The sequence below is a fragment of the Vipera ursinii genome (genome assembly GCF_947247035.1).
Source record: "Vipera ursinii genome assembly, chromosome: 17".
Classification (NCBI taxonomy): domain Eukaryota; kingdom Metazoa; phylum Chordata; class Lepidosauria; order Squamata; family Viperidae; genus Vipera; species Vipera ursinii.
Genome location: NC_139530.1, coordinates 1,634,434 through 1,659,621, shown reverse-complemented (window position 1 = coordinate 1,659,621; position 25,188 = coordinate 1,634,434). Strand labels below are relative to the sequence as shown.

At 44.7% G+C, this 25,188-nt stretch overlaps 1 protein-coding gene and 1 long non-coding RNA gene across 3 annotated transcripts in view; one reads left to right on the top strand and one right to left on the bottom strand.

The window, feature by feature from the left end:
- Positions 1-19,492, bottom strand: part of LOC310647894 — a 44,564-nt gene extending 25,072 nt beyond the window's left edge. For both annotated transcript variants that reach the window (XR_014493977.1, XR_014493978.1), the window contains exons 1-2: positions 19,382-19,492; positions 13,684-13,813 (exon numbers count right to left, since the gene is read on the bottom strand). This is a non-coding gene — a long non-coding RNA (uncharacterized lncRNA). The remainder of the gene's footprint in view (positions 1-13,683; positions 13,814-19,381) is intronic.
- C1QTNF12 (C1q and TNF related 12) lies at positions 99-19,396 on the top strand. The gene is made up of 8 exons (XM_083375458.1): positions 99-1,253; positions 7,916-8,032; positions 9,299-9,410; positions 9,502-9,683; positions 14,384-14,492; positions 16,305-16,395; positions 16,799-16,877; positions 17,984-19,396. The coding sequence occupies exons 1-8, from the start codon at positions 1,059-1,061 to the stop codon at positions 18,080-18,082; spliced, it is 984 nt and encodes a 327-aa protein (XP_083231584.1). The 5' UTR covers positions 99-1,058; the 3' UTR covers positions 18,083-19,396.
- Positions 19,493-25,188: the final 5,696 nt, after the last annotated feature.

Below are 25,188 nucleotides of genomic sequence, written 5' to 3'. Positions count from 1 at the left end.
GACCAGCCTCGACAGCTCTTTAGAATGTGGCCCCTCCCTCTCCGTACAAATTACCCTCCCTTTCCCTCCCCACCCCGTCGTCTCCTCTTTTTCACTCCCCTTCCTTTCAAGTTGATGCAAAACTCTCCCGCAAAAAAAAAATTGTATTTATTCACGGCGGGTACAACTCCAGGGAGGTTTCTGCCAGCCTTCAGCTGCCAGGCAAGGAAGCAAGCACGGAGCTGGCAATTTCCTATCGGCCCAGAGTGAAGGCGCTGGGACGTTCCTCTTGGGAAAGTGGCTCTGGGGAAAGAGAGAGAAGATTCAGGAGAAAAGAGGGTTTGGAGGGGAAAGCCATGATTGTCAGATTGTTTCTTAGGTGGCAGAAAAAATCAGGCACCCACAAAGGAGGGATTTGAGAGTTTTTTCCTTGCCTTTTTTTCTTCTTCTTTTAATAAAGGGGGAAATTGTGGACTTTTAAGATTTGGGACATGGCACATCCACAGATGTGATTTTCTTTTTTTTTCTTTTTCTTTCCATCATCAGTAAAGTAAGCAACTCTGCCAAATTTTCGACGTGTAGATAGCTTTGGAAATCAGCACGCGTGTGTGACATCGGGAAAAATAGTAGGAGCAACCGATTCCCTCTTTTTCTCTCCTGCATCTGATTCTCCAGTCCTTCACCTTTGGCTCTGCCACTGTTCCAGAAGGGGCCTCCCCCGTGTTCTGCAACTTTTGACCCTCCAGCCCTTTTTTTGCCAAAGGAGAAGAAGATGCTCTGAGCTGGCAGTTTAGAGCTCACCAAAAATTTTGTTTGGGGAACCTGCCGTCTAGAGGGGAGCGATTCCTCAACGTGGGTCGCTTTGGCGTGATTGATTTTTTTTTTAGCAGGCCCTCCAAAGGTGAAGCAGCAGAATTGCTGGCCATGGTTACCCGTTGCTTGCGAGTGGGATTAGCTTGGGATGACTAGAAGCAAAGCGGGTTTACCCAGAAAGACAAACCCGGCATCCCAAAGTCCGATCCGTTTCTGATTTCCATTTTGAGAAGGTTGCTCCTCTCTTGCTTTCCCCATCTTGGAAGATGATGTCCCCAAAAGACAGAAGACGACACTGGATTTGGCTTGTTCTGGCAATGCTGATCTGCCAAGAGTTCCCAAATTTCCCGCTGGTGGTGGCCAAGAAAGAGCGGAAGAAACTGAAGGAGCCTAACCAATACACGGAAGCTCTCAACGCAACAGCTCTTTCCAACAGCGAAGAACTGAACGGACACTCCAAGGTAAGTGAGGGACTGCAGCAAAATTGGGTGGGCTTGCTTGTCCCACGGCGGCCCCCCATTTGATTGGGGTCTCCCAGGTGAGACAAGGGAAGGACAACTGGTTGGCATTCCCAAGACTCTTCTAACCCTCCCAAAGGTAGCCCCCGGTCCACCAAATGGAGCCATGGTTTCCACAAAGGCTTTTTCAGCAGAACGTGGGTTTGGGACAACATTCTGATGTCTGGTTTCATGACATCTACTTGGGAATTTGTGGAGGTTTCCTCTTGTTTCCGCAGGTGTTGAAAGACTGAGGTGAGACCAGGAAAGTGAGCTTCTGTAAGGCAAGACAGTGTATCTGACATTGGCAAGGCCTCCATCATACCCTGCTTGTAGGATTTCCCCACGCTATCCTGTCGGGTTGGAAATGGTGACAAGGGAAATTGGTCTGATCAATCCAAGCAATCTCGTCGTAACTTTGGGAGAGATCTCCTCGTAGCCCAGAAACCTGAGCAGAAGGATGGGGGGAAAATTATAATTTCTGTAACCGTCTCCTTTTGCCAGGTTGTTGGTGATGATGGGAATTCTCCTACTGGCACGTCCATGGAGCTGGCTCTCTGGGTAAGGGGGATTCCCCAACCACGAGCCCCCAACACAGCTCGGCCATAGGCCAGGCTGTAATCCCAGTCAGCTGGACTACAAACTCCATACTTCTGGGGTTTGATGGGAGAGGGAATCCAAAACATCTGACAAGAATGGAGGGGATGAAGGTTTAGAAGAAGTGGGATTAACTCAAGGTGGGGGAGGTTTGTGTAAGTGTGCAGAAGTAACTTCCTCATCTCATTCTGGCAGCCTCTGCCAAAAACCAAGCTGGCAAATAAAAAATCAAAAAATCAGGACAGACAGAAGTGCTTATTCGCACTTATTCAGCTAAGGGGGATGGAAGCAGAAGAAGAAAATAAATAAAAGAACTTGCAGGATTCAATCGTGCCTCTAAAAGTTCCAATCCTTCCTAAAAAGGAAAGTTTTCACAGAGCAGCTGGAGGCCCTCAAAGGAAGATTCCTATTATTATTTTATTTCCACTCCTATATTCCAATTTTCCAAGGCAACGTATGTGTTTAAATAAGAACAAGATTTACATTAAACTTAGACAAAAAGTCCTAATAGTTTAAATAGAGTCTTAGAGTTGGGTGTGACTGGTGATGGATTGCTAAATGTTACGTGCATCCATGGTGAGATGCAGTCTATCTCCAAACGGCAAGCAATGAGGACAAACTCTTATATTTGGGAGCGGGAGGTTAAGATTTGAAAGGATTTTTCCCCCCCTCGTCAAATAGTTTTCTGTTCCTGAAGTTGGTAGTAGTAAGGAGCATTTTAGAAAAGCATTTTTATAGAAGGGGAGGATCTAACAACAGGAGAAAGTTTTCCCACCCCATTTGGGATCTCTAGACTTCTGTTGCCATTCTGAATGATGAACTGGCCTTGAATTGCAAACATGAATCCCTGCAGTTAAGACCAAAAAAGGCAAATGGAGGATTTCTGGGTGATTTGCACAAATCGCCAAGGGTTTTTGATTTATCATCCCATGCACACGCTTTCATTTATCCTGTTGAAGCTCTGGAAGAACCCATCCACATTCAAAGATGCATCTTTTGTTGATCTGACTTTTCTTCTGAGCCTGACTGACTGTCAGCAGAAAGAGGGAGTGCCAAGACTGGAGGTCCTTGCTCTCCCCAAAATGGGTACAACAGAGCAGTGGGAGGGCCTCAAGGGAACTAAATGTTGAGTTGCCTTTTCCAATAACTAGCGTAGCTAAGGTTTCTAGATGACGTAGAATCGAAGCTGGAAAGGGGGACTTCGGAGGCCTTCTAGTCCAATCTGAACCTCTTAACTGGAGACGTGGAGAAGAGGGTCTGCCAACCAGGTGCTCTGTCCGAGAACCAGAATCCTTTGATAAGGAAGGTTTTTTTCGTCCTCCGTTTGAGCTGCCACCCCTGTTTCATTGAATGGTAAGCCGACTTTTGCAAAGTTTGCAAAGGATGTGGTGTCCCACGCAACTTTGCAGATGCTGTGTCTCTTGGCCAGCATGGAACTGATAATCCCCCCAGCTCCAAGGGGCGCTGCGATCACAATAGCACAGTCTTTAAAATCCCCTAATAGGTCCTTTGTTCTGACAAGAGTTTCAAAGGACTTTAAACTGCCACATATTGCTAAGCTGTGGATGTCTGTGCAGAACTAGGTAATTATCCCTGGTGGTTAATTAACTAACTGGGGTAGGATTGGGAAGTAATTAACCTCCAGAGGGGAAGGCGGGACAAATTCCCCTCTAGACAGCCATGAAAGGCAATTCTGTCTACTGTACTTGGGCAATTACAGTTGTGGGTCAATTGACTGGGAGGAGTGTAGTTTTATGACAACACCATGGCCTTTTCTAGATCAGAGACTGAATTTTACCTAATAGGTAGTTTGCTTTTCAGGATGGAGGTTATATGCGCAGTAAAAGGCCCTGTGATCCAATGCTTGGAGAGGAAAGCTTAGCAATAAAAAAGGGGGGGGGCTGATTATATTTATTTGCACTTAGGGTATTATGGGTTGCAAGGGAAGCATGTTTTTGGCTAGATCAGAGAAAACAGCTTGTGGTCCTCCACGTGAGGGTGAATCCTAGCTCCCATAAGCTTTAGCCAGCATGTCGACATGAAAGGATGATGGGATTGGAATCCAGGAAGAACAGTTCTTGGAAGACTAAGTAGAGACGAGTTTTGGAGAGACACAGGGATTAAAAACGAGGATATTTTCTTTCCCACCCCTCAATCCAAAGAAGAAAAACACACTGACAGACTATAACTGTTGGCTAAAAGAGCATGTGTGTGTCCATCTTGGGCTCATCTGAATTGACTAGAAGTAGTTTTCCCCCCCCCTTCTCTCTCTCTCTCTCTCTCTCTCTGCTGAAGCCAACGTTTGCCAAGATAAAGAGAGTCTGGCACACTTATTTCACTGGATTGCTCATGCCGGGCCAAGAGGATTAAATAATACTACCACAAGGGCAGAGTGATCATTTTAGCCATCAGTCATCTACCTGATTGATAGCTGGCGGGGCGGTTGGGCAGCAGGCTGGCTGCAAGCGAAGGAAGCTAAGGACAGCAAGACGGGCAGGCAGTCCCCAGCCTTCCAGAGTTCCCAAAGGCAGTGGCAGCCCTTGGCAGGCAGTCCCTTTCGGCGTAGCTCAGGAACCCAGATTTCCTTAAGCAGGACAGCAGCTGTTTTTAACTCGTTTTTGCTTCTTTTCCCATGCTGTAACCCCCTCCTCGTTTTAAGCAAGATGACGTTTCGGTCCCCAGGCCACTTCTTCTTTCAAGTCTTCTTTTTTTTGCCAGCCGCTCTGAATTCTGGGTCAAGCAGGCAAACTCTGAAAGGAGTCACGGCGCCTGTCTGTGGTTCACCCGTTAGAAAAAAGAGGCTGTAGGGCTGTTGTGCGTGTGTGCACTGTACAGGTAGCTCTCCCCTTACAGCCGTTCGTTTAGTGTCCGTCTGAAGTTACAACGGGCGTGGAAAAAGTGACTCATGACCATTTTTCACAGGGCCATTACAACATTCCCCCCCCCCGCAGTCCTGTGGTCAAAATTCAGGCGCTTGGCAACTGACTCATACTTATGACAGTTGCAGTGACTTGGGGTCACGTTGCCAACTTTTGTGACCTTCTGACAAGCAGTGGGGAAGCCAGGTTCATTTAACAAACATGGGACTAACAGCTGCAGCTATTCGCTTAACAATTGTGGTAAGAAAAGCCCTAAAATGCGCCCAAACTCACTTAACAACTATCTCACTTAGCAGCAGAACCTTTGGGCCCAATTGTAGTCGTACGCCGAGGCCTACCTCTATAGGCAGATGGATTTTGTTGGCCCCAAAATCCAAAACTGAAGTGCATCCTAGGAAGTTTTCAGGAAGCTCAATTTTCTTATCGCTTGTCACACTTGGAGCAGGGCTGTGACTGAAATCCTAAATCAAGTCCTCCAGATCAAAGATAATCAAAGCAAAAGACCAGCCCCATCAATCCAGTATTTTTAACTCCTTTGCGGGAAGTGGATTAACCCACAACCCCATCTTACTTTAGCTGTTACTCTACATCGTGGTGGAGAAACGGGGGCCAAAATTTATCAGGATGGTTCCAGCAAAGCTTTGCCAAAGAAAATGGCAAAAGAGAGCAAAGATTGGGATTAAGTGTGTGGGTAGAAATTGGCTGCCTTATTAAGTCACCACCACCATTGCCGCCGCCGCCCAAATTCAACTTCATGTTTTAACTTTCAATGCCCTCTTGAAATTTAAGCTGGCCAATGTTCCGGTCTCTTGAAAGCTTCTGGGAAGGCTAAACTTGCAGAGCAACTTATAAGCTTTCTCTTAAGGCAGGAGGAAAAAAACAAAACGGAGGACGTTTTAAGGAAACCCTGGAGTTATTTGCATATAGCGAGTGAACCAGAAAAGGATGCTTGAGAATCGGTCCTCTTCCCTTCTTGCCAAGAAGCTCATTTCCCTGATAGCAGTTTGGGGTCCCGGGGAAAACGGTAGAGTCTTGATCCCGTGCCAGCAAAATCTGCTTGGCTGGAGGGCGTGCCTGACGGATCTCTAACATTGACACTAATTATTCAATTACCGTGGAATGCGCTTAACGCTCCGCTAGAAGTGACTCGGGTTCCCCTCTTGGCTCAGGGCCGCAGACAGCTGTGGTTCCGCAAACATCTGCCTGGGGCAATGGAGGCTGAGAAACAATTGGCCCCCAGAGGCCCTTTCCTTTATAAGGGTGTTTAAAGAGGCTATCGGAATCCAGGAATTACCCCGTGAAGGAAGTCTGTATGTACCCTTAGCAACTTCTCAAGTGAGAAAGATGGCAGGAACTATACAGGAAACGTGAAGGAGGAGCAGGTTTTTTTCTGTCTCCCAATGGACACAAAACCGCCCGGCTAATCAAACATAAGTTTTAGGAGGACATTTCTTTTACCCAACATATATTTTTTTTTTAAAAAAAATCTCATTTTAAGTTTCCGAGACCATCTAATGATTCTCTCATTGGAGAGTTCCTGCCTTGTGGTGTCAATCCATTCGTCTCCACCCTTCACTCGAGAGCAGAATAATTACAGAATAATAGAGTTATCTTGGAGGTCCTCTAGTCCAACCCTGTTCAGGCAGGAAACCCTATACCACTTCAGAGCAATGGTTGTCCAGTCTCTTCTTAAAAACCTTCAGTGATGGAGCACCCAAAACATCTGGAGGCAAGCCGCTCCGCTGGTTAACTGTTCCCACTGTCAGGCAATTTCTCATTAGTTCTAGGTTGCTTCTCTCCTTGATGAGTTTCCGTCAATTACTTCTTGTCTTTTGCCTTCAGGGGCTCTGGAGAATAGCTTGACTCCCTCTTCCTTGTGGCAGCCCCTGAGATATTGGAAGACTGCTATCATGTCACCCCTAGTCCTTTCCCCCCCCCCCATTTAACTAGACATACCCAATCTGCTCCACTGTTTTCCCCAGAGAAATCCTACAAGGGGCAACGTGCATTCAGACTTGCATTCCTTCTGCTCCTTGGTTATTTCCTGGAATCTGGGGTTGCTGCTTCATGGAATGTCAGCTGACAATCCGGTCACAGACATCTGGCGGGGAAGCTGTGACTGGGTAGAGCCTCCAGGCTTGTCTGTGGGCACGTCCACCTGGCCGAAATGGATGGGCTTGCTTTGAAGCCTCCTTTGAAGCAGATCCTGGCTTAGCCTGGGGCTAGCTTAAAGGACGTTCCCCCCACCCTCCATTGGTAAATGAAGCAACAATAAATCACAGTGCTTCAGGAGATGAATTATCCTTCCCTCCCCTTGGATAGGAAGTCAGTAGACCAGTCTGGATTATGATCTTTAAGATGGATGGGTAGCAATTTTCTGGATCTTTGGGAGTCCTGTCTAGCAGGGCCAATGAATGAACCAGAGACCTTACCAAATGCAACAGACAGTATGTGCATTTGCAGAGTTCCGGCAAATTGATTGGAAGGCAAATATAGTAGACATTGAGAAAATATTTGGAGGTGGCTGGCCAATATATTTAGCTGCGTAGATAGCATCCTTTTCATCTATGTTTAGAGACTTATCTTTTCATTGGCTGGATTCTTCACTGTATCTTTTGACAGCTTAATCAGAATCGCATTATACCCTAATCAAGCACATAGAGTTTGCTCATTTCTTTCCCTGGTCTGAGGAGGCCAGTTGTCTCTGGTTCTTGCTGTTCCCCAGCTATATTTTATTTTTAAGAGCATTGGTACAAATTACTCTTTTGTAAATTGAAAGAACCCCTTCTATATGTCGCTGCTGGCTTGTAACTTCCCCTCTTCTTTCTGTGGAGCGACTGTCATCTCACACTTTTCCCCTTTCATCTTGGATCCTTTTTAATACCCACAGAGATGGAAATCTTAAAAATAAATAAATAAATAAAGAATGAGGGGGGAGGGAGCCTGAAGGCTATACATTTCTAATCCCCTCCCTCCTCTGTGGAAATTTTGCTTCTCGGATTTCAGATCCAGAATTAAGAACTGGAAGGTTCGTAGGCAATGAAAGGGATGGAAGCTCTCTCCACCAGGCTGCCTGCCTGCCTGCCTGCCTGCCTGCCATCCTTGGTCTGCAGAATCTCAAGTGTCACTGTTTACTCTTCCTTTCTTTAGATGCTAGAGTCCCCAGACCCACGCGTCGCTGACCCACGCCGGACATGGATTTCATTTGTACAGCGTCCGGGTGAAGGCAGCAACTCCAAAAAGAAATGCAAAGGGAAAGATAAAAAAGTAGGTTATTTCCGGAAGCTTTCGCTAGCTGGTAATGATAACGCTGACCGTGATGATGATGATGATGATGATGATGATGATGATGGCAGTGCATTAAAATGCTGCAGGGTGGGATGGTGGTCCTTTGGGCTTTCTAACTAGTCAGACGACCAATTGTTAGCTAGTAATCATTGTCAGACTGGCATCTGCAGAAAATGGTGCCTTAATAGGACCATTTCTAATCCCCTTCTCTAATTTTCCTTGCTGGTTTATTTTATCTCCACAATCTTTCAATGATCCAGGGGTTTTCATGGGTGGTTTCATTCACACACGGAAATGCGCACAAGGGAAGAAGGTTGTCCGGCATCTCCTGCAGCCATCGCTTAGGAGGCACTGATCTGATTCCTAAAACGATAGTTCCAGTGTGAATCTGGTTTGTGGCAGATCTGTAAGGTCTCTTTTCTTGAACGAGCTGTCTGTGCTGCTCCAGGGCCCACTTGCTCACTGCCTTTCTGTTCCTTTTTCTCAGCTACGATTTCAATCTGTCTCACTTCCGTTTCCATTTGAGAAAATTCCCCACCCTCGGAGAGGCTTTCTTCCCGATACCGTGTACGTACAATTTGAGAGGGATGCCATGCTGACAAAGAATTTTCTCCAAAATGTGGGTTGTTCTCTAAAAGGTGTGTCGTTCTCACCGTTGCCTACATATTAGTCTCCAAAAACAAAACAAAACACTTTTAACACTGACTGGGGAATCCTGAAGACAGCACCAGCAAAATAGCATGGATGCAGTCACCAAGTATTAGTTCTGATTTTACTCGGATCAAGGGAAACTACGTTTGGGACAAAAGCTTTTGTGTGAGAAAAAGCTTGGTTTTTGTACGCACCCATTATTTCTCTTCTGAACATCTAACAAAGCTGGTCAACTCTAGTTGAGTCATTGGCCAACCCTGTGCCCAAATAACCCCTGGCATTTTGTCACTTCCCCATGATGGGATCCTTCTCCCACTTGGATATCCTGTAGGCCCCATGGAAGGATGGCAAGGAGGAAGCAAAGTTCCCTGGAGATGTATCCAGATCTCCGTTATCTTGTCCGCATGTTTACAGCTACTTCAGAAGCAGCGATGGTCTTCTAAGACTTTGATCCAGCTTAACAATGCCTCTTGGTTTCTCAGAACAGGTCCAAATCAAACCGTGAATTTGGGACTTGGCTAATTAAATGGCAATTTATAGTTCTGCATAAGACAGTTCCTGAACCTCTATTTCCCTATTTATTTATTTTTCTAGCGTGGCCTTGCTGGACCTCCAGGGCCGCCAGGCCCTCCAGGGCCCCCAGGTCTTCCTGGGGCTGAAGTCACCCATGAAGTCTTAATGCAAGAATTTAAAGAAATGTTAAAAGGTAAAGCAGTTCTTCTCCAGCCTTTTGACTTTACCGGAGGCAAAGATCAGCCCAGGATAATAATCACAGCTGCAACCGTTTTTTCTTCCAGAAGCTACTGAGCGGCGGGCATCTCCACTTCTCCCAGCCCATCCCAGTGAGTTGCCTGTGAGTTTGCTGCCATTGGAGGAAAATTCCCTCTACCGGCGAGTGGAGGAAGCCTTCCATTGCAAGCTGAAGGGGCAAATCATTGTGGACAAGAAAACTTTGATGGAACTCCAGAACTTTCAGATGGTGAGTCAAAGGAGGAGCTCTCATTAGGTGTTTGGAAAACAGCTGACTACAGTGCAAATAGATTTGGAGTGGTCTAGTAGGACGCGGTGGCTCAGTGGGTTAGGACGCTGAGCTTGTCGATCTGAAGGTCGGCAGTTTGGCGGGTCGAATCCCAAGTGCCACGTAACAGAGTGAGCGCCTGTTACTCGTCCCAGCTTCTGTCAACCTAGCAGTTTGAAAGCACGTAAAAATGCAAGTAGAAAAATAGGGACCACTACGGTGGGAAGGTAACAGCGTTCCGTGCGCCTTTGGCGGCTAGTCATGCTGGCCACATGACCACGGAGACGTCCTCGGACAAGCGCTGGCTCTTCGGCTTTGAAACGGAGATGAGCACCGGCCCCTAGAGTCGGAAACGACTAGCACGCATGTGCGGGGGAACCTTTACCTTTACCTAATAGGATCAAGGGCACGAAGCCACTAGAACTGGGCTTGATCCGAGGCAGGCTTCTTATTTATGGTAGTTATAACATCTGGCAACGCTTAGGCACCTTGGCTCTCTCCAGAAAAGAAGGTTCCTATCAGGTAGTATCCGAATTTGGGAGTCCAGAGCTGTAGACTAGACTGGGTGGGTCAGAAGTTAAAGATCTCAGAAAAGTCAGGGGCAACCATTTATAGACTGTTGCTGAACCCCCCTACATGGTCTGCATGTAGCCCTCAGCAATCGAGATTGGCCAGAGAAGTCTTGGGCTAGGCTTAAGTAGGAAAGCCATGGAACTATACTGAAACGTCTTGGCTGGTTCCAACATTTGTTTTCTTTGTTTTCATTTGCATGAAAGACAGAGCCTCTGTTGCTGTTTTTGTAGCAGCTAAGCCTTTTTTTCTTTTTCTTTTTTTTTTTAAAGAAGAGTTTGGCGAAGAAATGCACGGGGGAGTGGAGATTAGAAAAACTGTCTCTTTGAGTCCAGGCAGGGTCAAAGTTCTCTCCAGGGATAAGGTTGGTGCCACTCTAATTGGTGTGGAGAAGACATCTTAATAGCTGTCAGTGCACAGGCCAAGGTTGAATTGTGGCAGGCTGTGCTTTCCTAATTCGGCTTGGCAGATTCTCAGACGCCTGCCTTGCCAGCCAGCACATTTGTGCCATTTTTAGCCGGCCTGAGCCAGATTGGTTTAGAGCATTCCTACAATGGTGCATCCGAGGCACGGCTGCCGGTGGGCCCAGCCAGCCTGCCCGATGACAGAGTCCTGGCTGGTCGTGATGAAAAGAAAACGAGGCTATTGTCATGAAGGTTTCAACACTTTCATCGGCGGGAGCGTTCACGGCCATCTTCACACAGGTCTCTTAATGAGCATTTGATCCTCCATCAGCGTGCTTCGGTTGCTCTGCGTTTTACAAAGCGCAATTATGTGGCTTTTTAAAAAAATGTTTTCTTCTTCTAAGCCACTTGGAGAACATCTCTGAAGGAGAGCACATTCACGCTGATCTTAGACAGGGATGACGATCTAAATTTAGGAACGTTGATCTTTAGGTCGCCAAACAGAAGTCATCTGAAGCATGCAGAGAGGAATATTTCTGGGACAGTAGAATCAGTAAGAAGTGTAGGATGGCTCCAGGCTGAGATCTGATTTGTGTCTCACATTTTCTTCCTAAGCGCTCGAGACTTTTATATATATATACTGTATATATATCAGGAGGTGGAAATAAAAGAATTTTGTTTTGTCCATTGCCCAGAATTAAACAAAGAAGGGTGACTGCATGTTGTAGTGTTTGAATCTGAAAGGATTCAGCGCACCATTTTCTCCTGAAGGTGAATTCATGTCATTTGGGAGAAACAAAAGACCCACTTTTGGGTCTGTGTGTTTGTGTGTGTGCGCGCGCCCGTGCGCAGGGTGGCTCACATAAGTATCTCATGGCTCTATCCCCCTTCCCCAGCTATAATTAAACCAATTTTGCAATCTTTGAGGCTTAAGGGCTGTGTCAGAGAAACTGGCAGATTGTTCTAACTGGCGAGCAGTTTAACCTATTAGCGTATCCCGATTAATTCCATTCCTTCCTAGAGCACCACATTAATTCTTTCTCTTTGTGAGTGTGTTGAGAGAGTGGGAGCAAGACGTGAAGAAACAGGAATGTTTTTTCAAGCGGTAATTTACTGGTGCCGGAAAATTGCTTTCTATTTTCAAGTCAGCGGTTTTTAGGGGAATTAAGTCACTGCCCCTGATTTTTGTTTAATTGGTTTTAACGAAACAGGCAAGAAATTGGAGCTGTCAGAAAGCACTGCCATCTCCAGAAAACAGGGAGTAAGCCTTAGAAGGGGATCAAAGAACTGTGAAGAAAATCAAGACAGAGAACCCTGAGTCGAATTACTCCATCGTCCATTATCTAAACCAGGTGGTTGGTATATTTTTTCAAACTTGGCAACTTTGAGATATGTAGACTTCAACCCCCAGAATTCTCCAGTCAGCATACTGATTGGGAAATTCTGGGAGATGTAGTGCACTCACCCTAAAGTTGCCAAGTTTGAACATCTAAATTTGTACATTCAACATAGGAGCCTTTGATGGCAATACAGTGCACATCAGTTAGCAAACAGACATTATAGATGTTTAAGGCTTGCAACCCTACTTTTTTTTTTCAACAAAACAATTCATTGCATGAGCCCGTTTCAATTTAGGACCATGATGCAAGAGGAAGAAACGTGTGAGCCTGGAACTTTTTAATACCCGGACCTATTTTTCTGCTTCCACTAGAGCGGTTTGCTCCCAAATGTGTCATAATATCCTGTAATCTTTCCCCAGTCTGATTGCCCACCATGTAATGACCAAGCAGTAGATAGTAAATATGATTTGAAAGGATAAAGTGAGGGTTTCCTATGTTCTTAGGAACTCTAGCTTGAATGGTTAATCTCGCTAACTTCTTAATCTTCTTTCTTCTTTTTTTTTAAAAAAAAATTATTTGGATAGCATCTTCAATTTACCTTGCCAAGTTAGTTTCACTGCCACTTCCCCAATTCTGACATGGAAATAATAAGATGCCAAATTAATAGATTTCAATCCCCCCCCCCCGCAAAAAAAAAAGTTCAGTAAAGTTCATTTTCTCTTTTTCCCCTCGAATGTGAGCCAAACCCGCACCGCATGAGCCAAAACTAACAATAAACATGCCACGCTGGGTTTATTTTAACTTAAGTCCGATAATCTTCCCTGCAAGCAGCCTGTCTAGAACGAATTCACTTGCCGGGAAGCTGCTAAACCAGCGGCTTTGGGCCTGCTCAACTGCCCGACACTCTTTATAAAATAACAAGGGAAATAAAGCCGCACGAGCTTTGCCTCTGCAGAAGAAAGCAATTAGGTTGCTTAAGGGAGGTGTGAAATTTGCCTTGAAACACTTTAGGCTAGTCATCTTTAAAAAAAAAGACTTTTTGAGCTCCTTTTGAAATCCCACAAATGTTTTGCTGACTTAAAAAAACAACAACAGGTCTAAGGATTTGTCCATTTGGCTCTGCTGTTTTTCTGTCAAAGGTTTTGGGGATTCCCCCCCCCCACCTTCCCATTGCCTCTCCTTTTATCCCTCTTAAATTTGAAAGGCTGGGAATTGAACCTGCAGACCTCTGAACATATAGATGTTCAAACCCCTGAGCTAAAATTCCTCTCTGCCTTAGCCCAGAGAGTCCAAAGGCCAGGCTAAAGGTATTGACCCTTTTGTAAATCACAACGCAAAATCTTTCCAAAGTTCTGCAAAATAATAATAATAATAATAAAAATCAGCTAGGATTGTGCAAAATCTTGTTTTCTCTGACACATGTTGCCCCGAGTTGCTTGACTGCAAGGATTTTGGCAGTTTCCAAAACAATTTTTAGGAAACTCAGCAGATATGTTGCCCTCAAGGCCAAGGCAAGAGTCAGACGTGGACTGTGGATAGGAGACCACCAGGAAATCACCATGGAACAAAACAGTAGTAAATCACTTCAACACTGTTGCCAAGAAATAGCTCAACGCCATCACCAGAAGTTGAGTTTTAGGTTCTTACCTGTTCGTGCAACACCAGTAATTCTTTCCCAAATAAGGCAACAGAAAGCCGAGAGAAAGCACGACCTGGTTTTCCAAAATTCATATGAACTCTGGGTGGGAATTTGTGACTCGCTGCCATCCTTTCAAACCTGACTGGGCAATAGAAAAACAAACAACACAATTATAAACAACCTCAGTTCTACTAAAAAAAATATTTCCTACTGAACGTAAGTTGTTTTGCATTTTTTGGCAAAGGAAAAAAAATAAACAAATGAAGGACGTTCTCATTTCTGGGGTTCCAGTTTTTATGTAGTTATGAAACCGACTGGAAGGGGATGAAAAATCACATGACTGAACGGTCTGTCGGCGTGCAATCCTCTCTCCTGAATTTTATAGTCCGCCAGTCTCCCAAGGAAAATAAATTTGGGGATTTTTTTAAGATCAGGAAGCTAAGAAAGCCTTACAGAGACTAAGAGAAAGCAGCCACTTGCATTTCAGACGTTCACAATAAAATAAAACACTTAGAAAAATACTTCTAAGAAAATTTGAAATGTTAAAATGCTCTGGGAATTTGGTTTTTAAAATTGGAAAAGCTGAGCAGATACTGTATATAAACCTAGCTCATTACGCCTCTTACATATTATGGAATGGAAATAAAGAATGGTTGAACTGGTGGGAACAATATTCCAATTCTATTTTTCCCCCCCTTTCTCACACAGCCTTTAGCCAAAGGAGCATTTCTCCGAGGATCTGGATTAAATTTAACAACTGGGAGGTTTACAGCTTCAGTGTCTGGAATTTATCAGTTTTCAGCCAACGTCCATGTAGGTGAGTGATAAAATTTATTTATGTAGGGGTTCAAAAACTAATTTTTCTTTCCATGGGCAATTCTCTGGTTTAAGAGAGTGAATGTTGCCCCCACCCACCCCAAAAAAAAAATCTATGCTGCCAAAGATCATGGCCAGGGGAGAAAAGCACAAGGTGTATTTTGCTCTAAAAATGGAGCAGGATAAAATCGGTGGAAGAGTTTTGTATACATTTTTTTGTTGTTGCTCAAAGACATATTCAAAACTCTCCTGGTTGATTTTATCCTGCACCATTATTTTCGAGCACTTATTCTTATTGGTTGCTGCTGCCCATACTCATGTGCATAAAAAGCCCCAGTAGTTACAGATCCTAATACATTTAAAGCTTAGACTTTTACTACTAGTGGCCTCTATGTTTACCATGTTGCATAAAAACCATTTCGTGGACAAGGAAAAGGAACAGTGGCTAAATTTGTCCATTGCTTTCCTCTCAAGAGAACAATGAAGAACAGTGTATGAGGACCCAGATTGTTGGGGGCAATAAGCTGACTTTGTAATAATGCCGCTTGGGGTGTGTGAAAGCCCTAATAAGCAGGCATATCCATAGAATGAAGGCTACTGCTAAGTTTGTAAAGGCGCCCTGAGTCTTCGGAGAAGGGCGGGATATAAATGGAATTAAAATAAATAAATGAGATTCACAGTGTGTGCTATTGGTGTGAGGAAGTCAAAGCAGTGCCACCTAACTAATGCCAGAGATGACCAAGGACAGGCAGGATTCATGCAATAGCTTAGTTAACACAATGGTGTTGTTCTGAATCTCAGGACCTTGGACAGCTCCGAGCATCCAAATTGTTTCAACCAAGCCTGTTTGCCTTTCTCAGATCCCTTCGTATCCCTGTCATCCATACACTATAACAAAATAGTTAACAGGAAAAACAACAACAACAACAATAATAATACATGTATTATATAAAAGTATAAAAGTGATAAGAATTATTATTAATAATAAAAGAAAGACAAGATTGAAATTCCAAAAACCCTTTTTAGCAAACTGTTATTGCGATCAACTCAAAAAAACATTCACCACGGCTTCAGTCCCAAATCATCCCAAATATTAACCCTAATTGACCCCGGATCAAATATTCATGTTTGTTTCTCAATATCATCTCTTTATCAATTGCTGATTAATTGAATACAATAAGTCCAATCTCCAAAGCCAATTTATATTCCCCCCCGCCAAAAAAAAACAACAGATAAGACTATTCCCCAATTAAATGTAATAAGTCCAACTCCCACTCTCCTTCATGCCCCTTAAAAAAAGACCCATTTGCCACTTATCCACCAGAGACTTCTCTGCTATTACATAAAAGATTCCTTTGTTTTCCAACTGATAAGGCTTGCCTTGTGTTTTCCTTGTGGCTGACCCTGGGAAGTGAAAGGAAGATTTGGGTCAGAGTAAGGGGATAGGTCTTAATTTAAGGGAGGGTCTGCTCCTCACTGTGCTGATGGGCTCAGGACTTAAGTTTCACTTCTTTTGTCAATTTGCTCCATAGGACTAATCCATTTATTTCCTCTCCTTTGGTGTCTTGATTTCTGCTCACAAACATATTTATAATTTCTGAAGGGGGAGAGGAAACGAAATTCACCATTTGCTTCAACCAGGCCCAGAATTCATGGTCAGCAAGCATGTAAATTAGACATTTCGCACCAACTGGAAGGCCACCGCTAGTAGATCCATTACTCTTTTTTTGGATTGAATGCTAAAAAGAGAATGGCTTTCTTTTCAACGTTGTTTTTCTTTCTTTCTCTCTCTCTCTCTCTCTCTCTCTCCAAGACCACAGTGAGCTGAAAAGTAAGCTGCAGCTTCGAGCAAGAGACAATGTTCGGGTCTTAATCTGCATTGAATCCCTCTGCCACCGATACACGTGAGCATATTGAATCGCTTGAACTGTGGGATTGTTTTATCCAGGAACACTGGAGACCTACCACAAATTAGCTCTGGCCTTTTAATCCCTCTTTTTTCTGCAGGAACGGTGCATAGTAAACTTCTGGTCAGTTTGGAAGAGGCTCCCACCCTTTCCCCCCACCCAAACTAGACTTGTAGAAGCCTAGGGCAGAATTGGGTAAAGAAGTCACGTTGTGAAGCGGGGGGGGGGGAGAATAAGGCCCTAGGCAGGGTTTGTAGTGCTTCAGTAAGTGCCACTGTTTTAAGTGACTGTTTTTAATTGGTGAAATACAGCCAGGCGTGTCAATCTGAGACCCTCCTTCCTATTTGATGCCATCCCAGCCGGTAAATGTCTTGTCTCCTCCTTTTTTGCACCTGTCTAGATCTTTGGAGGTTATTGCTGGGCTGGAAAGCAACAGTAAAGTTTTTACTGTTTATGTTCATGGATTGCTCCAACTCCAGGTAAGGACTGTGCAACGGATGGTTCAGATTAATTCTGAGTTCCAGGAACTTTGCTCACTATCTCTTCTCTGAGTCCAAATGCTGCCAGCCAGACCCTCTCCAGGTCTGTCCAGTTGTCCTGTCCAGTGAGTCCAGTTCCAACCAGGTCATTCTAGGAATTTGCACTAACTAAAGTCTGGGTATCAGACAACACCAGGTAGATAGTTATATCGGAGATCTTTTGTGACCCACTGAATGGGATGTCATAAGGATTCAATGAGTTATTTTGAGAATCCATTAGAGACCCATTTGATAGCCCAGCTCTGCTCACTGGACACATACTTTCATATAGCTAGCACAGGGGTCTTCAAACTTGGCCCTTTTATGACGTGGACTTCAACTCCCAGAATTCTTCAGCCAGGCATGCTGGCTGAGGAATTCTGGGAGTTGAAGTCCACAAGTCATAAAAGGGGCCAGGTTTGAAGATCCCTGAGCTAGCATCTCCCGCAAGATTTTATTCATGTTGGTGCCCATGGATGATCTGTCTTCTTCTACTGCTTTGTCATCTCCAAGTCCTAGATCCGAGCTCCAGAGAAAGTTTGATTGGATTGGACAACCATTTGCAAGCACAACTGAGCCCAAAATTTCTGTTGCTAAGCGAGACAGCTTTTAAGTGAATTTGGCCCCGTTTTACGACTTTTCTTGTCACGGTTGTTAAGTGAATCGCTGCAATTGTTAAGTTGGTAACACGGCTGTTAACGGAATCTGGCATCTCCGTTAACCGTGCTGGTCAGAAGATCACTAAAATTGATCGCTTATGAGCCAGTTGCCAAGCATGCGATCATGGGGACGCTGCGACGATTCGAAGTGTGAAAAATGGTCATGTCACTTTTTCCAGTGACATTGTTAACTTCAAACATTCACTAAATGAGCTGTTGGAAGTCGAGGGCGACCTTCATAGGGTCTCCTGCTTCAGCAGTGGGGTGTGGTGGATTAGAAGATCTCCAAGGTCCCTTCCAATTCTCTTACTCTGATTTGTTGATTAAGCCAACAGAGTTTCCGCATCCATGTATACATGTCGTGTTTATTTTTCTTCTTCCTTTCTCCCACCTTCCTTTACGGCACAGGCTGGACAATACACCTCAATCTTTGTGGACAACAGCGCTGGTGCCCCCGTTACCATTCAGAACGGATCTGACTTTATGGGCATGTTCGTGGGAGTCTAATTCCCAGACTATCTGCAACGGAGAAAGGAGGCGGAGAAAACAGATCGGGCCTTCTGATGGACAAACTTGAACTCTGAACCCTAACCCTGCCCAAAGGACCACCTTCTATTGCCATTAGTGTTCTGCAGCTGAATGAAGCAAATGTCCTTTTTTTGCCCCCCCAGGAGGCACAGCAACAATCCAAGAGAAAGAGATAGTTCTTAGCACGGAACCCAAAACCCAGATGTAGTTTCCTTCCATTGGCAGATTCAGATTTTCCATCTCGATTCTGAGATCCCAGGAAATCTCTCCTCTGATTCAAATAGGAGGCTGGGCATCAGAGCTTATCTGTAAAACCCGTCTTTCCCATATATTGCATGCTCAGGTATCTCCTAGGTAGGTGGGATCAGAAAAAAAAAATCTGTCTAGTCCTTGGAAAGCTGCTGCCAGTCCCGTAGACAGGGTTGACGGAGTAACGTAAACCTGAGTTTTCTTATGTCCTCCATCTCGTGTTCTGAACTAGCCAACCAGATGGTTGTGGGAAACGCATCAGTACGGTAGCCAAGCCTTCTCTCTTTTCTGAGCCCAAGCAAATGAGTATTGTGTAACGTGCTGAGAATGGTCCCAGAATTCTTCTCTGTTCCAATTCATTTTTTGATCCTCTTCTCATTAGTTCGAAGACTTGGGACCCTTTTAGATTTGCCTCAATATTTCAAAAGCGCTTTGCAGCTTAGAGCCAATTTATACCTGGGCGAAAAATTCTTCCGGTAAGTCATTTTTATTAGGAGTGGCTAATTTGACTTGGAGTAATTTCTAAAGGGTTAACGCTGCTGGGCCCTCCGTAAATGTCTTGGGTTGCAGAAGGACCCAATTTTAATTCTCAGATCTCCAGCCAGGGCTAGCAGAGCTTCTTCCCTGAAATTCTGGAGAGCAATTGAAGCGGCTCAGGAAAAGGCAGTATCCTATGTTTCTCCCCAAAGGGAGCCTGGGATGCGTGATGGTTGAAATAATTATACTGACCAAATCTAATCTGACCATTTGGATTTTGAGTTAGGGCTAGGAGACAAGACCATGTCAGCTGAAAACGACATATCCGTGTTGGCCTAGTTTAAGTAACAGATTCCTCCTTCTCTCTTCTCGCACGTCATTCATGTTACACTCTTGATGTCTGCTTCCAAGCTCAGTTTGAAGAAATGTTGCCAGTGGTTTTTAGAGTTTTCTGCCAGGCCTTGGTACCTGCGTGTCTGTGCTTTTAAACATGCCCTTAATAACCATTATAATGGAAAGAAGTGTACATTATTTAAACTCTTCGTGCTTTACCTTAAGATCCCAGCCTTAATGTCAGACGGTCGTGCAAAACCAGATCGAAAGCACAGCTTCCATATGAATGAACTGACTTCTTCTGAGACATATGGCTTTGTTGCGATCGCTGCAAGTGAAGGGGGAGGATAAGCACGACTCTCTGCCTCACACATACACAAAGAGGTGGACATATAGGTACACAAGAAATTGCAGGAGTGAACAGTCAACTCCCGTCTTTGGAGACGCTGAAATCAAGGATCCAACCTTGGATTGTTGGAAACCGTCAACGATCTGACTCAGGACGGTGCTGAAGATGGAAGCGATCCCATTCAGACTTTTGTGGGATTTCAAAGGGCAAAACAAAACGCCGTGTGACGTAGGGGGCTGTCCCCTTCCCTGTCTGTGACACCTTAGTTTATCCGTTTGCAGCAGGTGACTTTGCTTTTTGTCCTCCTGTGGACCCCAACAGCAGGTCAAGGATGAAATGGTGGGATACTCTTTCTGCTCACCCTGAAGAGGCTGAGTGTTGAAAGTGGTTAGAACAGGGAGTGAATTCGCACTGGCAGCCATCTGCGTCCAATAGAAAGCAGCTCTATTGCCAAGTAGAAACCACAAAGCTGTGGCAGGCCCGTTTTCTCTCTTTCCTTCCGAAATTTCAGGAAGGTCCAGATGCAGAGGAATGCCTCCTATATAGGTGTGAATAAGTGCCCAAACTGGAACCAGTTTGATAGTATGATTACTTTCTGTGAGAAATTGTAGAGTAACTAAGGGAAGTCCTTCAAGGATGTTTATTTCCCAAGCTTCCGGTCTGAGTTAGGGAGCCCGGTATGCGTTTCTTTTCCTTTTCTTTGCGGCTGGACATCTTGAGAAACACACAGTGATGTCAGGATACAGACGAAATTGTAGAAAGAATTGCTGTAAGGATAAAATGTGACAGAAGACTGCCATTAGTTACACAGCAGTCCCAATTCTTTTCCTATGTTTAGTCCTGCCCTAGATGACCAAAATATTGACCTTTTCCTGCTGGCTGAGTGACACTTTTTTATTTTATTTTATTTTGAGGTTGAAGAAGATTTCGAAAAATTGGAGGTGAAAAAACATTTCAAAGCAAGTGCAACCATTATAGCAAAATGTCTTGGCTTTTCTTTACTGTCTTATGTTTTAATAAGATACATAAATAAATCTGTATATTTAGCCGCATTGTATGCACTGTAGTTCTCCCCCCCCCTACCCGCTTTCCCCTCTGGGTGAGCCTAGAAAGTTGTAAACAGATCACAGCACACCAGGTTGGTTGCCAAGTGGTCTGGCATGATACAAGCTGGTTGGCAAGGCACATGTTGACTTTTACATAAGGATCAAAGAGTGCAAGAAATAGCATTGTGTTGCTCTAAGGGGAGTCTGAAGCTCTTCTTAGGAGACAGGATCCTGGCTAGCTTTCCATGTCACTTCTGAAGCCTGGAGATCACTCTGACACTCAAACCGTGTCCACCATATGCTGCCTCTTGCGCGTGGCTCTTTCATCATTTGAATTGACCTGGTAGCAGTGTTCCAATATCCAAGGGGCTGCCGCGAAGAAAAGGCCTTGCCCCAAAGTTGCCCGGTGCCCTTTCCATCGCTTGCCTGCCTCTCCCCTTCCTTGTTGCTAATGCCACCAACCCATTTGGTACTCCAACAGCTCCGTGGCTCCACTCTCTGGGAGCTTTTGGAATATTTTCCCCTGGCAGAGTTTTGACAGGTTACGTCGTTTTTAAAGCCCTCTTCAGATTTCAGGTTTTGATAAGTGATTTTGATGCCACCTTCCAGACTGACTCCGCGGGTATTTATGTTGGATTAGTGGTGGCTTTCTGCCTTCCCTCACCAAAGAAAAGGAGATGAAAAGCAGCAGGTATATAAACCTCTTCTGAGTGGCAGGGAGTTTAACCCTTCCTATAAAATCCTTATTTAATATTTTGCAGGGGGCAAGTTAGAAATAAGGATCCAAGATAAAACTCCAAGAGTCAGAAAATGGAGCATAGAATTTTCTGTATCTCTTTGCACTTTGCTATCATCTAGTAGTGGTTTGGGTTTTTTCCTGATGGATCTGGTATCCATAGTGTTAACTTATTTAATAGCAGCCTGGGAAGGATAGCTGTTGAAATCAAACACACCTTGCTACAAGGCTAAGTGCTTAAAGACAGCAATTCCTCCTGATGGCTTGGTTAATCCGCTAGTGAATCTTGGCATCCTTTTGGGGTGCGGCGGTGACTGAAAGGAAACATAGCACTATATTTGCCAGAGTATCTGGTCAAGATCATATTGGCATTATTGCTGACATTATTAAAAGCAAGGCTCCGATTTTAAATTAGCAGCCTAATTTGGATTCAACCCTTTGGATTTCTGGGATCAAGAGTTCAACTGCATTGTATTTGTCTGGTCAGTTCTCTCCCTATATTGAGATCTAAGTGGGAAAACGCAGGGGTTAAAAAAAAACCAAGCACACATTTGCTAGGTTACAGCTGGCTGTTGTACAGATAACCAACCTGAAGGCAACTGGACACCTGCTAGTTAGTTTGCCATCTTTTTTTCCCCATGGATAGATGGTCTCATGCCAGGAATATGTACAGCACAGGCAGGAATTTAACACTGCCATCCCATTCTCCTGCTGTGGCTTGCAGGTTTTGCTGAATTTTTGCCTGCAAAAGAAATCGGACAACTATTTTATCTCCAGGCTATAAATCTTAAGCATTTGTATTGACTGGCATCTGCGGCTTCCTGATTGCTTGGTGCCAAATCTGCCATTTTTCATTGCTGAGACACTCTGTGCTTCCTGTGATGGAGGAAGCAGGAGAAAGGCGGTATAGGTTGACATCCTGTACTCTATGGCAGCCCCTTAGATATTGGAAGGCTGCTATCGTGTTACCCCTCGTCCTTCTCTTCATTAAACTAGACATACCCAACTCCAGCGACCGTTCTTTGTTATGTTTTAGCCTCCTGTCGGCTGATCCTCTTTCTTGCTCTTCTCTGCCCTTCTTAGAATCCCAACATTATTTTTTTTTTTTCATATTGTGGCGAGCAAAGCTGGATGCAGTATTCCAAGTGTGGCCTTACCAAGGCATTGTAAAGTGGCATTAACGCTTCACATGATCTTGATTCTATCCTTCTGTTAATGCAGCCTAGGACTGCGCTGGCTTTTTTTGATGGCTGCAGCTCACGGCTGGCTGGCTCATATTTAAGTGACCGTCCACTAGGACTCCGAGATCCCTCTCACGGTTAATACTATTGAGCCAGAAGCCACCTGTTCTGTACCTGTGCGTTGGGTTTCCCTTGCCTAAATATAAGACTCTAGTTTTCTCGCCATTGAATTCCATTTTGCAAGATAGGGTCCAGTGTTCAAGTGTGGAGTGGAGCCATGAAGAGGTGGGAAGGGACGGGTTTTGGTGTGGAATCGGAACAAGTGCCTTGTTGCCTTCCTTGTGCGCTCACTTCGTTCTTTCTTTTTCACACGCTGCTTAGAGAACATACTGCAGGTGGCCACAAACGCAACAATCCTTCTTTGTGTGCCAAAGGAAGGGAATGCCTCTTCCAAAATGTCTGCTGCAACAGAAGAAGCATGCTCCCAACATTTATTTGGGGATAGGTACTGCCTAAGAAGAGGCCTTCTTTCTCATAAAAGAAATAAAGGAATGTCTCTTTTATTGTAGTAGGCATTTTTATTTTTTGTGGGATAAAGGGAAGAGATGCCTCTTCTACAGTTTATGCCATGGAAAACAGCATGCCCGACTCTCTTTCTGATAGTGTTAAACATGGTCTCCATCACTGCGAGTGCAGTATTTGCCTTTTGGGAAGGGTGAACTGAGATGAACCAGCCCTACGGCACCCATGGGAAAAGTTGAGCAACTGCCCAGCTGGTATATCATTTTTCAACACAATCTTATAACTGTATCTTTGTTTTCTTTCCACCTCCGGTGACTTCCTTTGCGTAGAGTCCTTCTGCAATACGACGCCGCAAAGCCTCAAGCCCAACGCTGATTTGCATTTGTATGTTTGTTACGCGCAAAGACCACAAAAGCCAAAGAGAACGCAAGTATGGTTGCCTGGCTGCTGTGATCTGGATCCAATTCGTCTTCCTCTATTCTTTGAGGCACGGAAAGACAACTACATACCCCATGCTTCTCGGCCTTTTCCAATCCTCTCGCAATGCAGCCGAGATGAATTCTCTTCTAGCTCCAACTTCCCTACACCGAGATTCAGCCTTTGCCTCTCTAGCCACTGTTTAATTTAGTTTCGTAAGACTTTGCTCGGGGTTAGGCCGTAAGGCAAGGACTACCTACAGTACTTAAGTGAACAGAGGCCAACATAAGGCCCAATTTTCCACTTGGGACTCGGGTGCATTTATTTTTCTGTCCTTTTTTTTTTAACATTTCAAGCAGAATTTTTAATCTGCCTGGAAGGAGAACCAGGAGGTGAAGGAGGAGGGGAGGAAAGATAGAAAAATATTAGTGGGGGGAGGAATAGGCCTTGAGTGAATGACTTGCCTTCTAAATTAGCAACACTGCTGACATGTTGTTAAAAGGATCTGTCTTTGCCTCCCAACATAACATTTACGACATTCTATAGCTGGCAGGCATTTGGTGTGTTCTTGCTTACACTCTACTTACACACACATACACGGGCTTATTTCTTGTTCCTCCCAAAACCTTTTTTTTTTAAAGGCATTCCTTCCTTCCAGTAACATGTCAGAACACATGGTCCCTAAGAATGACTCAATTATAAGTGGGAAGCTACATCCTCACAAGCAAAACAAGATGCTTGGAATTCAGCTGCAGCAGATTCCCCAGGAAACCTTGTTTTGCAGCAGGATCAACTTGGCATCATGAAGCAGGAAATTAAGACCAAAATCCAGTCCTCAAGCGTATTAACAGGCCAGGCTCAACAAACTTTGAAGCCAGTAAATGACACCTCATTGCTAACTAAGGTGGGAAGCCTTATATTTCAACCTAGAAGGTGGGTATTTTGAAGCCCTGAGAGTCCTTCAAAGAAGACCTGCTTGGCGCCATCTTGCTCTTCATCCTCACCTGAAAGGGTGAGCAAGGGTGAAAGAAAAGAAGCGTGCAATGTGACAGCATACAGGAAAATGGACATCGCCAACAAATTCCACTTAGGGTTACGTCGCCATGGACTCATACAGGAAAATGGACATTGCCAACAAACCCGGAGTGCTTGGGTATGGTTAGGAGGGCACTTACCTTTCTAGGCTGCCCTATCTATGGTTTCTAGTAAAATACATGGGAAAATCCCATTGGAGGAAAATTCCACTTAGGGTTAGGTCACCATTAGAGTGAGCAAGACCTTCCCTCTCCCTTTTCTCAGGGGGGATTCAACTTCTGCAAGTCTCCTCCTCCTCCTTTGGTGATGTGGCATAGACAGGTTGGGTTTAAGCTGATTTAGTAGCAAGCTCGTTTTAAGCATAGTCTTAAGAGTCCCAGAAAGACACTGTGTGATGACCAGATGTTCAAGAGAAATTACAAGACTGTCCTAATCCAGCCTCATTGGGATTGCCTGGCCAGTCCACTAAAATAATTGGGGATGGGCAGACCCCTTAAGGCCAACGATCAGAACTGGATTTGGACTTTGGGGACCATCCTTACCTCCTAAGGGATGCACCTCAATCAAGAGGCACAATCTCTTCCTCCTCCTCCTCCTCCTCCTCCTCCTCCTCCTCCTCCTCCTCACGTTTCCCCAATTGCTGTCCCTCCCCTGCGGGGCCCATATTTGCTTCAGGTTTCAAGACCCAGTGAGACCCCTCCACACCGCTGTGGTGAGCGACTCAGCAGCTCAGACTGCAA

What these genes read in the sequence shown, in the direction of transcription:
- C1QTNF12 (XM_083375458.1), top strand. Translation starts at nt 1,059, where the DNA reads ATGATGTCCCCAAAAGACAGAAGACGACACTGGATTTGGCTTGTTCTG. An exon ending in GCAAAGGGAAAGATAAAAAA is followed by an intron (nt 8,033 to 9,298) that starts GTAGGTTATTTC and finishes TTATTTTTCTAG; the next exon opens with CGTGGCCTTGCTGGACCTCC. An exon ending in ATTTAAAGAAATGTTAAAAG is followed by an intron (nt 9,411 to 9,501) that starts GTAAAGCAGTTC and finishes TTTTTCTTCCAG; the next exon opens with AAGCTACTGAGCGGCGGGCA.